The 14,393-nt window shown below is 50.3% G+C and overlaps 2 protein-coding genes across 3 annotated transcripts in view; one reads left to right on the top strand and one right to left on the bottom strand.

The window, feature by feature from the left end:
• The window catches only part of LOC119458377 (probable thiopurine S-methyltransferase), a 42,899-nt gene extending 34,048 nt beyond the window's left edge, over positions 1 to 8,851 (bottom strand). For both annotated transcript variants that reach the window (XM_049670054.1, XM_049670053.1), the window contains exon 1: positions 8,698 to 8,851. In XM_049670054.1, the coding sequence (XP_049526011.1) occupies positions 8,698 to 8,789 (92 nt within the window). In that variant the 5' untranslated portion in view covers positions 8,790 to 8,851. The remainder of the gene's footprint in view (positions 1 to 8,697) is intronic.
• A 2,942-nt stretch (positions 8,852 to 11,793) lies between these two features.
• Positions 11,794 to 14,393, top strand: part of LOC125947190 (uncharacterized) — a 7,704-nt gene continuing 5,104 nt past the window's right edge. The window contains exon 1 of the mRNA XM_049671585.1: positions 11,794 to 11,829. Within this exon, the coding sequence (XP_049527542.1) occupies positions 11,794 to 11,829 (36 nt within the window). The remainder of the gene's footprint in view (positions 11,830 to 14,393) is intronic.

Consider the following 14,393-nt stretch of genomic DNA (forward strand, 5'->3'; position numbering starts at 1 on the left):
TTTATTGGCGCAGAGCGCTAAGCCGCCCTAACTTGGGGAACTCAACGTAACATGCCTAACGTCAGCAATCTGCCGGTCGCGAACCCAACTCTCTCTTCGTCGTCTTCGATGCGCGAGCATTATTTCCAACAACCTCCGTGGACAACAATCTCACTTGCACAGTTCCAGAGGACGAAGAAGTTGAACCGATCTCGTGAGCTTCGTGTCGTCTTCTAGTTGGACTTTGCATGTTCTGACGTACCCATCACTCCCCTTAATTATTTTAACAACTTTACCTAATTTCCAAAACGCAATGGGTATTTTGTCGTCTCTAATAATGACAAAGTCATCATTCTTTAAACTGTTGTCCAGCTTCTGTGACCTGCTGTGCGCGCTTCTTAGTGCCAAGATGTCTTCTTGATATCAGCGGTGCCAAAAGTCGTTTAGTTTTTGTTGTCTGCATCTCCAGGAGCGCAGTGTGCGACCTCCAGAGTTCTCGCTAACTTGCGCTTGTGGAAGGGCAGTGAGACCTCTACCTGACAAAAAATGCCAAGGAGTCAGTACTTCCGCTTCGGCAGCATCGTCATAAATGTATATGAGGTGTCTAGAATTTATCACTCTCTCGACCTCTGTTAGTAAATTGTGGAGCTGTTCGATGCTACAGCATCCTTTTCCTAGTGTTTTAGTCAGGCAGTTCTTAATTGTTCGAATCATTTTTTCCCAAGATCCTTCCAACCATGAAGCGCGCTCAGCAATTAACTTCCATTTGAGGCGACGAGACGCACAAACGTTCTGTACCTGCACATCACGTAGAATTCCATATGTCAGCTTACGTTCGCGACTGGCTGCCTTAAACGTCAAAGCATTTTCAGAATAAATTACACAAGGTAAACCACGGCGCGAAATAAAACGACAAAAGACCAATAATAAAGAATTCACAGTCTTGTCACACGGGACGCTTTATTCTACTTACGCTTGGCTTTATTACCATCAGCAACAGGGCCCCAAATAATCGATCCCGACTGAAATCCGTAGCTGGATCCACACAGACTCGATTCCTAGAAATATGCACCCTGAATATACCAAGCCCCGGCGCCAAGCTCGGGCCGGAGCAATCATAAAAGCCCTTGCTCATGTACCTGGCGTTACATTTGTTGATGCTGCCCAATATTCCCATGGCACACAATTTGTGGCTGTCGCCACACGCGATGGAGTCCTACACCACGCCTCCAGCGTCACTATCCTCACTGCCGAAACGGCTGAAGAAGTGGCCGCCGCCCTGGCCACTCTAGATCCCACCATCACACCATCGTGTGTGACTCTCGCTCAGCCGTCACGAACTTCAGCAAAGGCCGTATTTCTCCTCAAGCTCTTCTTATCCTCCGCCAGGCACCACACTCCATCAGCATGATCTCCTTGACATGGATCCCAGCCCACGCGGGCACTGTCCACCCACATCTCCTTAACCTCAACTAGGTCACCCACTCCATTGCGCGAGGACTAGTCAACCGCGCCGGAGACATTCGAGACGAGTTGGACACCAGGGACAATCTGACTACTTGTAACGATCTCGTTAAGGCATTTTACCTTATTCGCCGAACCTTCCCCCCACCTCACCCCAAGTTCAGCCGGGCGCAGGCTACCACCCTGCGTCTGCTACAAACAAATACGTACCCTCCGCCTGCCCTCCTCCACCTTATATTCCCTCAAGTTTACAATACCCCCAACTGCCGGTGCTGTGGCACTCACCCGGCTACGCTTCCGCATATGCTGTGGGAGTGCCCAGCACAGTACACACACATTAACACCACGACCCTCTCGTCGAGGTTGCGTGAGGTTCTGCGGAGCTTCGCCCTCGACGACCAAACCTGGGCGACCCAGCACGCCCGTGAGGCGGCGGCGAGACAAGCCCTCGACGTCCCCTCATGGGAGGCTTAGGCCCGGCCATCTTAAAGTGCTGGTTCCGCAATAAAAGTTTATTCCTCCTCCTCCTCTTCTCACTGGAAAGTTCTAAGTGAACCGCTCGCACTAGTGCACAGGTAAATACTACAATGAATGTTTTCACAGAGTCACACTGGACACTGGAGCAGCGAAGTCAACGCCCGTGACTTGAAATGGATGAGACCTCGAGACTATGTCTATCAGAAGCCGGGCGGTAGGAGCGGAAGCTTTAAGACGAAACCTCGTAGAGACCCCACACTGGCCGAACACCTTTTTAACGCACTGGCGACACCGCACTGCCCCAAACTTCTCAAGCAACTCGGTGAGTGTAAGACCGACACCACTGTGAAGAAGGCGTCGATGTTCGCTATCCAAGATGAGGTGCGTGCAACGATGATCTGCGGGCAGGAGCACGGGACATTTCACGTCGTCAAGGCGAGTCTTGATCAATGCCCTTGGCATCCATGAACGGGTGAAGATTTCGTGTGGTCGACGTCTTGTTGAGAGCTTTCTCCGTGGTTAGCGCAGCAATCTCATTTCCAAAGCTTCGTGCTTGTAATGTCCTCAGCCACGTGTCTACTTCTTTTTGATATCTAGTGAGCGGAAATAGGTTCAGGCTTGCCACTCTGAATCACCAGAATAGACTCATCCACCGATTTTCTTTCATCAACTAGCAGCTTAGATGAGCTCTCGCTGTTTGCTTCTTATTTTGGCCACGTTTCTAGAGAGCGTAATGGTGCTGGATGGAGACTTGTCCACACAACCAATGGCATCAAGCTTCCAAAAATGGCTGTATCGGTAAAACTAGTTTTTTTTTTCATTTTCACGGGTGTCCGTTATCAGAACGCAGATATGCGCGCTTGTGTGATGGCTGACTTGTGCCTCGGAAGAGGATGGTCCTTGAATAGTCCAGCCGATTTTTTGCATTGGTTGCGATGAATGCTTTGTTGTCAGGATCCCATCTGATCTCACTCGAATCGGGCATCACTTTCCATAGTTGGTCGGGTCCTATCAGGAGGCTCACTCCGGGCTCGCAGGTGACGCTTGGGTAAACAACCGTGTCTGCCAATGGTTTGGCCCCTGCCATGATGTTTTCCACAAACTTGTTCGTTTTCAGGGCTTATATCATCTCATCGCAGATAAACGGCACGACAAAAGCTTCCACTAGGACCAACGCGTTGTCGTGTTAACTCCCAAGCGTAACACTGACGACCTTTGCACGTCGAGTGTGTAGGGATCGAGCTCGTCCAAACGTTCTGATGACCAAATCTATCTCCCTAATCGAAGGTAGCTTAAGCTTCTTGCAGACGTCTTCTCTCAGGAATGTTCGCTGACTGCCATTGGCCAACACCACAACGTAAGAGCAGTGGGTCGGAGTCGTGAGCCAGGCACGGGACGTCTGGAGGAGAATCTCCGTAGCGACTCGAGGCTGAGTACTGTTCATTGGAACGTGCATGGCGACATTCGATGTCTTGCTCAATGTTGCGTAAATTGATCTCTCGGCAACGTCAGCGTTGCACATCATGGAAGCAGTGACGACGCTTGCATGTTGTACACTGGATCCTGCGACGGCAGTCGTGCACATGTTGGCCCTTCGTCATGCACTTGAAACATCGACCGTCTTTTTTTAGCACGCTGCGTTTGTCTTCGAGGTTAACGTCACTGGTACATCGTTCGGTCCTGTGGTGTTTCGCAGAACAAAAGAAGCATGGTTCCGTTAAGACTTCAGCCTTGTTGTGAAGCACCCTATCTGCAGTAGTCGACGACATATTGACGCTCGGACTGTGCTTAAGGCGTGTTCCTTTCAGCCGTGGCGTTCTAGTCTGCGTACACTTCTCTCTACATTCGACCTCTACCTGAAGAAATTTCAGCAGGCGCTCTAACTCCTTACAGATCAGTCCTCACTGTTGCGTATGCCTACCGATGGCGTAGTTGACTCTATCCTCTCGCGCTTGTAATAGTCTACTACCATATCTTGAGGTATAGCTTTCAGGAGTATTTCGCATAGCACCGAAGTGTAAGATGAAGCGCTCACCTTAAGATTTGCGAGTCCTGTTTGGTTGAGTTGAATATCGTCGCACACCTTCCGCGTGGCTATTACGTTGTTCGAAGGTGTCACCAATCCGCGCATTCGTAGGTTGTCCAAGAGCTTCTCCTCGATCAACTTGCGGTTGCCGTTGCGCTGCTTCAATATTCTAAGAGCGTCGCTGTAGCTCGATTTCGTGACTTGGATTCCGGCGACCGCTTGACCAGCAGCTCCGTCAAGCAGAGAAACCAGGTAATGGACGTGATCCGTGTCGGACAGCGGCTGGTTCTGGTGAACAGAATGAAGAACATATTCCAGAACGGCTGCCATCGGGTGATCGTTCCGTCGAAACGCATAAGTTCTAACTTTGGTAACCTGGCGCCAAACTCACGTTGAACGTATCGTGTTCGTCGAAGAAGCAGACGGTTGGTTCCTGTCAGATGCAGTCGGTGGCTGAGTTGTTGTAGGCGAGGAGGAAACCTTTAGCACGTCAATGTTGTGCTCGAGCAAGGCCCAAACGCTGGTAGCAGCGTCTTGATATTCCATAACGGAATCATAATATCTTGTGGCTTACTCGTCGGTCATGAATGTTTCCAACTCGGCATTAAGCACGGAGAACTCCGACTCCGTAGCCTTTAACCGGCTATGCAGGACACGAAGTGCAGAAAGGTCGAACTGTCCGGATTTAATGATCTTGTTCACCTCGTTTATGATCCGCGTCCTTTGCGCTCGGCGAGAAGTCCGCTTGTTCTTGATGCGCTCCATAATGGTCCGGCTGTTTCAAAGGCGCTGGCTGGCTTCCAGGGTCATTTGGGCACCAAAAAAAAAAAACGTGGGAAGCTTGCACTAGTGGTGCAAGGCTGGAGTAAACAGCGGAGCTGGTGATCGACCTAGCTTCTTCCAAGTTTTACTAGGCTTGGCTAAATTTCGCTAGGAAATGCTAAGTTCTCCTAGGTACGGTATTCCGAATCGGCTCACCGCAGAAGCGCAGATTCTGGCTTGGCCGCGGGGCAAGCTTCAAGATGAGCGGCTTTTTCTTCGGGTCTCCGGATCTTCTTTGGTCGTCCATGTCAAGGCTACATGTACTCGCCACAGAGTCAACGAGAGTCCTGCCACCGTCCCGGTGGCTCAGTATCTCCCCAGTGACGTCATGGCCAAACTGCGCCTCCACACTTGCCGGGGCGGGGCTGATCGAAACCTGCCGAGCCGCCGGCAGAGGCGCCTCCTGCAGTCACGGACACCGCGCGCGTTCGGTGCGAACGCAGAGAAACGGGGTAACGCGGACGGCGCAGCTCTGCGCGTTGCCTCGTTGGTGCTACTACAATTTCTTTCGTTCTCTCTCTCACTCTCTCGCTCTGATTTTCTTTTTCTCTCTCCCAAGCACGCTCGTTTCCCTCAACCCCCTCGTGACCTGGTACCTATATCGGCAGGTTGGACCCTACGATGAAATTTAGGCTACCACCAAAAATTCAACGCAGCTGTCCCCGTCTTCTGCACAGACTTAGGCTCGGGGTAGCGTTTACGCGCGGATACGTGCACCTCATGCGACCCACCTAGTCTCCAGACCGTGAGTTGTGCTTTGTGACGGTCCTCAGTACGTGGAAGAGCGTCAAAAGTTGAGCAATGACTTTACGCGTCTCGACAGCCCGCCGTTGTCGAAGGACGTTATTTTAGGCCCTTGGCCAGACGCTCAATCGAGTTTTAAGGTCATCCAGGCGTTACTGGACTTTTTACAAAGTACGGGCCTGGTCTGTAGGCTTTCAGTATACCAAACGAAGCGGAACGCCTGCGACAGCGTCGTCTTGCCACAAGCTTCACTTACCCCCGTTTTCTCGACAGGGAAGGTATCTGTATTTTTAGCGTGACACCACCACCACCACCGCCGACACTTGTGAGACAATACAAGCTTCGTTTGAAAAAGTTCATTTTTACAAGGAAAGCTTCTCTATGTCTAGCATGAACGTCCATGTCTGTTCACAGAAACTATCATCATAAGCAATGACTCGAGCGTCCTCGTCTTCTTCCACAGATGGCACGTTGGCGCCCCTCGGCGCAAGAGCGCGAACGCGCTAGTACCATTGCTCCCGCGTTCTTCGTCGCCGTCTTCGTCGACGGCTGGTTCCGTTGCGGCTCATAATTCCAGCCTAGAATTTCACTTCTCTTCTGTTGTCGTAATGGGAAGGCCGCGTTTACGAGGGCATGAGCCATTGTTTAAACGGGTATGAGCCATTCTGTCTTACGTGATGGACAGATTTAATTTTGAAGCAATTTAACTTTGATGGATCGCAAACGGCAAGGGCGGGCGGATGCTGCTAACCACGCTGCCGAGCAAATTCGACACATCGAACGCAAGCGTTCGTTGTTCGACAACTTGTCCCTTATCAGTAATGACGACCGTAATGACGACCGTAATGACCATCACCTGTATTGACCGAACCCCTCGCAGTATACCACAGCCATCACGAGGCTTTGATGTTTCCGATGTTCAATAAACATCTGTTTCACTGCCAACCTGTCTTCATTCATGTCACCAGTATCCACACAATGCACATCTCGTTATTCACAAGGGAGCATTACAGTAAACATAAAGTTGATGGCAAAGGGGACGGTTAGTTATACAAAGAGACAAGCTTCCCTTATCATCCATCTTCACGGGAGTGGACGGGCCGACGAAGTTCTTTAATGCGAGAGCCCCATTACGCGCAATTCCGACGTCGTCGGCGAAGTGACCGAGCGATGGTACCAACCCACGGATCAAAGAGAAAAACACGGCAAAAAATGCCCGGAGTGACGTCCAAATCCTCAGGGAAATTCTTGTAAACAAAGTAAATTATAGTCTTTTAAAATAAAATTTCGTACATTTTGGAATGGGTGGGAATCGAAACCCGGTCTCCGGGGATGCGAGACGGTCACGCTCACCCGACGCCACGATGGCTCCACGGTTCGGGCTGACTAAAAGGTGTGCCTAGGGCGTGCGTCATTGCACACGTCACGTCGCAGCCATCTTGCTGACTAAAGGAGTGGCCTATGCTATCGCAGTCCCACACGTAAGCAGCCTTAAGTGTCCCTGCCGAAATTATTGTTTTCTTCGTAGAGTGCAACGTCACACCGCACACGATAGACTATATTGCCACAAGTGCCCATATAGATCCCAACGCACGCATGCTTCTGCATGTAATATATTAAATACGCATGTGCTTATTGCTGCAGTTCACCGACATGACCGCTGCTAGTGAATGTAACAGGACCGTTCAAAGAAGTACAAAAAAAGTTGTCGCAGTTTCACCTGAAAGGCGAAGCATCAATTGCGATAGCAAACTTGTAGAGAGCTATACGGAGTAATGATATTAGCTTTATCAGCTGTATAAACTTGGACATGCAGCAGCATCGGCAACACGCAGAACTGTATACAAAAAAGCGTACATCTTCCCAGTGGAGCGAACAATAAGCAAAACGCATATGCACCTTGCACAAGCCAGAGAGCGCTAAGACGCTCTCATTTATCCCCCCCAGCGTCGCTGACACCGGCCGCTAGGAATGCGAAAAAAAAAATCACAGCATATCCACGGGGTGAATGATGATGAGTGGGCGAAGCTCCGGAGGGAATCATCGGATCTCCCGCTTAAGGGGACGCTAGCACAAACGCGTTAGAAACGTGCAGTGCTCTCTAGTAAGGGGGAGCGGCCACAGCGTCTTACGCAGCCATTTACACATGCCGGAACGTGCACCGCGTTTGGCGACGCCATCACATGACTGCTGAGAGAGTATACCCCCCGTATTCATAAACGCTCCTCGACTTGAACTTGACTTGCCACCGCCTTGGGCAGCGCGTTCGAAACGCGTTGAAGGTAAGGCGGAGAGGCCACAGCGTCTTACACCAGCTTCTTACACGGGCCGTAACGCGCTAGCACAAACGCGTTAGAAACGCGCTAGAAACGCGGCCTTTCGTTAATGTTGGGAATTTAATGCCATCGTGGTGCGTGTGTCCATGTGCGCTTCGTGGCGTAGTGGGCTAACGCCGCGCGCTCGGAAGCGAGGGGTCCCTGGTTCGATTCCGCGCTACGGACACAACTTCGGAATTTTTTTTTCTCATTTTTCTCAGACTGGTTACACACTACTACTACGACGACGGGGACGAACGGGTGCCGCTATAACGAGCTTCGCCCCTAAAAAAAGAGGCCACATTAGGAACAACGAGAACCCACGCTACATCTTTCCTCCGACTGTCACGAACAGTGCTTTGCGGAGCTGGAAATCGGGAATGTTCTCGCTTCTAATTTCGATCGCAAGTCCGTAGACTCATGAACTACGTGGGCACTTGGACCTTCTAACATCTCGGGCACTCATGCCTGGTAATAAGCGATCGGGGACACCACGGCGAATGTTTATAGCGTGCTTCGGTTTTTGCTTCTCTGGCGCTCGCTAGGCTGTGCGTTCTGGTGCTGGTGTCGCTGAGGAAAGGTTTAGCGCAAGATGCCTGTGAAATGATGCCTGACGCGGCAGTGGCCAAACAAATTTTTATCGCCTAATTATTCTCGGAACACAGCTGTTACGAGACGGGAAAGACAACTTTGAAGAAAAAAAAGAGGAATTGAAATTAGCAAGTTTGTCACCGTGATCAGAATAACAACAACGATTTTTACTTTTAAATGTGAAAATTGCGCATTTATGAACGCTGCGGTGACGGCAGTGTATCCTTGTTAAAGTTATTTGCCTCTCAAAGTCCTCCTACTAAAGCATTGAGCGCTCACCTGCAAACGGCCGGAAGTTGCCATGTATGGCTACCTTCCTTCCACCACACCGTCCAGAAATCCAGGCCATCGTTTACCGGTACGGTGGACATCGTAACTGCAATAGCTTTCGATGTTCGCAGCGTAAGGGCAGAGTGGCATTAGTGAGCATCGTGTGCGCATTTATTAACCAGCTTCATCCGGTGTCGTGACGACTCCTCCTCGTGCAAGCGTGTGCTGCACCTGCCGCCGTTCTATTTAGGGCACTGGAGAGACGCCTACGTAGCAGAGCTTCGTTTGGCCCCAAGGCCATCCGTGTCCTTCTCGTTGCTGCAGATGTGACATCCTCGTAGTGATAGACAAAATAATTAGGCTACACAGACTTGCGGTGCTAGAATGTACGACATTTGACGGAGTCAAAGCTTATATAGTGCAACAATTAGGACTGCACAAGCAATGCATTTCACTGGGCTTGTGGCATGTACCCTGCCGCACAACTAACGATTCCTGAACGCATTTTTGTTTGCATCTGGCGCCATCACGGCTTCATTTTGCCAGCGCAGACGTGCTGGCATGTCTCGGTAACCATGAGGGGGGCGGGGGTGCTCCCAAAGACCCCTCTGCATCCGCCTCTAGTTAGACGTGATAGCAATCTGCTTGATAAACTTGCAAGTACAAACCGTGGAAACCCCATGGTGTGCTAGGACCGAGAATTTCTGTACGACAAAGAAATCCGCGTCTTGGGCCCGGACAGTCAAACATAGACGCAATTCCACGCACGACACGGATAATCATACGGATCTCTCATGTCGTCAAACCTGTTCAATCTGACCATCTAGCATGTTCCAGCCCGACTGACCACCATTCCCGACCTACTGACAGCCAATACACGCCGACGGTATCGCCCGGGTGCGTTACAGGTGGACCAAAGAGAACAATAAGCCACGCTTTAGTCTGGCATAGTGATGACCATATTACTAACAACGAATATATTTTAAACATTCACGTTTTGTGTGCGCACCAGCGATCGATTCGAATTAGCGCCTCCTGCTTTTTATCGGAATAGTAAGGATAACTGACACTATCGGGTTTCCGTCGATGCCACAATTTCCTATTTTTGCGTTCGGCGATGCGAACGGCTGGCCCACTGCTTATAGCAGGAAATTTGAGCTCGGGCTGACCCTATTTAAGCACATTGAAAACTCAGGAGCACTCGCATGAGACAGCATCAGAATAAATTATTTGAAAAAAATGTTAAGTTTAAATAAGTATTCCAGTGTATTCGGCAGTAAAATGTTTATTTTATAGCGAGCCGTCAGCGTCACTTGTGGGAAGACGTGATGGCGTTTGGTTGCCCATTTATTTACGCACTGTCAGAGACGCTGTTGCTCTTGCCGCCGTTCTTGCCGTCTTCTCGCCGTTATACTCTCGCGCTCAGCTCGAACGTGCGGAGCAGCCGAGGCGCAACATCGTCGTCGTCGTCGAGACGCTGACGGCTAGCCACAGGGCCCCCCCCCCCCTATAGCGAGGGGGGGGGAGAGAGCACGACTGGTGAAAGGTGGGCGTGAGTGTTGACGCGGCAGAATAGGAGATACGTCTCTCATGGCATTCCCGAGGCGGCTGGCATAATCGGCAACGTCCAGTGGTGGTATAGGTGACGCCTCGAAAAACTGGCCAGGAAGCCTTAAGGTCGTGCCAAAAACGAGCTCAGCTGAGGAGCAGGACGCGTCCGTACGTATCGTGCTACGAAGGGCGAGGAGGACGAGTGGTAGTCGCTCCGTCCAGGGTATCAGTGATCGTGAGGCCATGAGCGAGGCTTTGAGTTGGCGGTGAAATCCCTCAACCATGCCGTTCGATATCGGGTGGTAGGCCGTCGTCTTGATGTGGTTGACACCAAGCATCCGGGACAAGGTGCGGAAGAGCGCAGAGTCAAATTGACGACCTCTATCTGTTGTGATGGTCTTGGGAACTCCGTAACGGCTTATCCACACGGTGATGAGTCCGCGGGCAACTGGCTCTGCCGTGATGTCAGTGAGTGGTAGTGCCTCAGGCCACCGCGTGAACCGGTCAACGCTCGTTAACATATACCGGCCGTTGTTCGATGGGGGCAAAGGGCCTACGAGGTCCAGGCGCACGTCACTGAACCACGAGTCAGGAGGCGTAAAGGTACCCAGTGGGATCACTGTGTTACGCTGGTCTTTGGTTTGCTGGCATTTGAGGCAAGCACGTGTCCAGCGACGGACGTCGATGTTCATTCGTGGCCATAGATATCGCTCTGTGACGAGGCGTTGAGTCGCACGTATCCCGGGCTGCGACAAGGAATGCAAGGCGTTGAAGATGCTGCGGCGAAATGGCTCTGGAACATACGGGCGAGGAGGTCCGGTAGAGGTGTTGCTGTCGTGACGCACTGCCTCGGTGGGCTGCTCTGAGCGAGCTGAGTTCAGCGGCCAGCTGGTCCACTTTGCGGTTGAGCTCCTCGTTAGCTTGAAGGAGACGGTCCAAGCGGTCGTCGCGGCCCGGCGCAAAGAAGTAAGAGTCACGTTGTCTCTCGATTCCATATATGGCCAGGGTGCCGACATCCATAATTTTGTCGGCCACCTGTGCCAGTGATTCGAGGGTTTCTGCGGAGGACAGGCTCAAGATCATCCGCACCTGCTGTGGCAGTCGCTGTAGGAAGAGCCCCCCGTAGAATGGATGCGTCCAATGCGGCAGACTGGTCCCCAATCAGATGCCGCATGCGACGCAGAAGCTGCGTGGGCTTTCGGTCACCGAGCTCCTCCGCGGTGAGTAGCTGTTGCAGCGTACGCTGTTCCGACTCGGTTGTCCGGCGCATAAGCTCTCTTTTAAGAGTGTCGTAGAGTGTGTTAGGAGGCGGAGAGCGCAGAATGTTCCTTACGATGGCGATGACAGCAGGTGGTAAAGCACCGATGACGTATGCGTACCTTGCTGTTTGCGATGTTACTCGATGTCGTCGGAAGAGAGGCTCGACGCTCAGAAACCAGAGTTCCGAGTCCGACTGCCAAAACTCCGGTAGCTTGAGAGTAGCGACGACAGGTTCGGGTACCGTGGGATTCGGTGTGACGTCGCTGTTGGGTGTGGTGTCCATGATCAGCCGGAATGAACGAGGCTGAAGGTGTTTACCGTGGACACTCGGTGCGTTGGCGAAGGAACGAGCAGGTGGCGCGTTGGCGTCGGAAGTCCAGGGTCACCACTTGTGGGAAGACGTGATGGCGTTTGGTTGCCCACATTTATTTATGCGCTATCACAGACGCTGTTGCTCTTGCGGCCGTTCTTGCCATCTTGTCGCCGTTCTACTCTCGCGCTCAGCTCGAACGTGCGCAGCAGCCGAGGCGCAACATCGCTGTCGTCGTCGAGACGCTGACGGCTCGCCATTATTTCAACCACGAAACATTACATAAAACTGACAAAACTTGCTTTACAAAAGTATTGAAATCTTACATTTAAAAGGTATGCACAAAGAAAGGCAAGAGCTACAGGTATCACATTGTACATTTAAGTTTCTAACTTACGCGTGAGAGAGGGCCTAAAGTGGGGAATTTTACGTCACATTATTTTGTTAACTTGCATTCGCATATAATGAACCTGATTTCATGTGGCTTACATTCGGGAGGCAATAGTTACATGGCGAACTTTAGTATATTCACGTAATACTTAAAGCGAAGCTTTATTTGGCTAGGCGAAACAAAAAAAAACGTCTGTTAGTCACCTATCCACAGAAAACTATCATCATCAGCATTGGCTAGCGCGTTGTCGTCTTCTTCCGCAGCTAGCTCGTGCAACTACTCCCGCATTCGTCGTCGTCGTCTCTCACAGCTAGCTGCGTTGCCGCCCATCATTCCAGCGTAGAATTTCACGTCTCTTTTGTCGTCGAATGGGGACGCCGTGTTTACCGGGGTATGAGCCATTGCTTAAGAGGGTATGAGCAATTCATTGTCTTACGTGACGGACACATTTCATTTTGAAGCAATTTAATTTCGAAGACTCACAAGCGCCAATGGCGGGCGAATGCTGCTAACCCCGCCGCCGAGGAAACTCGAGACATCGAATACAAGCGACAACGACAACGACGTCGTTCTCTCCGTCGCAGCCCAATGTGCGTTACCTTATAATCGCGAAATACTTTAATAAACCCGCTGAATTAACCCAGTGATAAACACCGGGGGCGTACCTTTAAGTTTCGCTGGTTAACCATCTTCACGGAACGAAAGAGCCGACGAATTTTTTATTTTTTTGTAATTTACTCTGTAATGTATACAACCAGCTTTTACATAACTTTCATAGGACAGCTATCACTTATGTGTGGAGTTCAGTCCAATACGGTAAACTTTATTAGGATTACACTCTTTGGGAACTCTGCCCACATTGCGATGTGTACCTAACCTTTCATGCCACGACTTGGTCCACTGGCTCTGCTCCACAAGGTCTCTGCCATTCGGTCTGTGCCGTAATAGACAACTTTGACCACTGGGTATTCGCCGTTGGATCTGGACCCAAAAAGACAATAACGACCGCTGTGTATGCGCCACTAGGTATGTGTTAGGACTGGTCAGTATCGAAGATACATGTATGTTAGGTACTACAGCTTGAGGTACTCTTTGGGTATATTGTATGTATATCATGATACATTCGGCTAGACGTGTATCAGTATCTGTGTTTTCGATACATCATATCAAGTGTCGTGTATGTAAGATGCAAGATACAGTTTTTTTTTACATACTTTCAAGGCCCGAAGGCGTTACAGAAAGGAGTGGAGTCAAAAAACAAATGATGCAGTAAATATACAAACAAAAAATATTAACAAATGGCATTCAGAACAGCGGTGTTCAAGTTGGTAGGGTCGGTGATGAGTGCGACTGATGCGGAAAGGCGATTCCAGTCCATGCTTGTCCTAGGGATGAATGAGTCACTGTACCGGTTCGTGCGGCACAAAGGCACCCCCCCCCCCCCCCCGACTTTGAGGCTGTGGTCAGTGCGGGACGAAATATAAGACGTAGGGGCAAGAAGGGTTTCTTTTAAAAGGGGGTTCAAATGAAAAACTTTGTGAAAAAGGGAGATACGGGAATATTTGAGGCGTGACGAAAGATCAGGTAAGTTAAGAGTTAGTTTCATTGAGGAGACACTTTCATAGCGAGAGTAATTAGACAAGATAAAGCGTGCACTGCGGTTTTGAATACTCTCTAGAGTGGAAACTAATGAGGACTGAGTCGGATCCCAGATGGCTGAAGCATACTCCAATTTGGAGCGAACTAAAGTTTTGTATAAAGTTAGTTTCAAGGAGGAAGGGGCAGAGCTAAAATTACGGCGCAATTAACCAAGCATGCGGTTCGCGTTATTAGTAACATAGTCAATATGCGAATGCCAAGAAAGGTATTTGATATGTGAAGGCCGAGATACTTGTAAGAGGTAACTGACGTCACTGGTGCACCATTAATAAAGTACGTGTGAATGGCAGTGTTACGAGATATGCGCATGGCCTTGCATTTATTTGAATTTAGTTGCATACACCAATTAGAACACCACTCGGTTATGCGGTTAAGATCGTCCTGCAGTTCTTGGGAATCAGAAGGATTAGTAATTTCACGGTAAATAACACAGTCATCCGCGAATAGTTTTATTGAAGAAGAAAGAACGCAGTTCCGAAGATCGTTATTATAGATTAAAAGAGAAGTGGACCCAGGACTGAGCCTTCAGGAAAC

The sequence above is a fragment of the Dermacentor silvarum genome, chromosome 7, assembly GCF_013339745.2.
Source record: "Dermacentor silvarum isolate Dsil-2018 chromosome 7, BIME_Dsil_1.4, whole genome shotgun sequence".
Lineage (NCBI taxonomy): Eukaryota > Metazoa > Arthropoda > Arachnida > Ixodida > Ixodidae > Dermacentor > Dermacentor silvarum.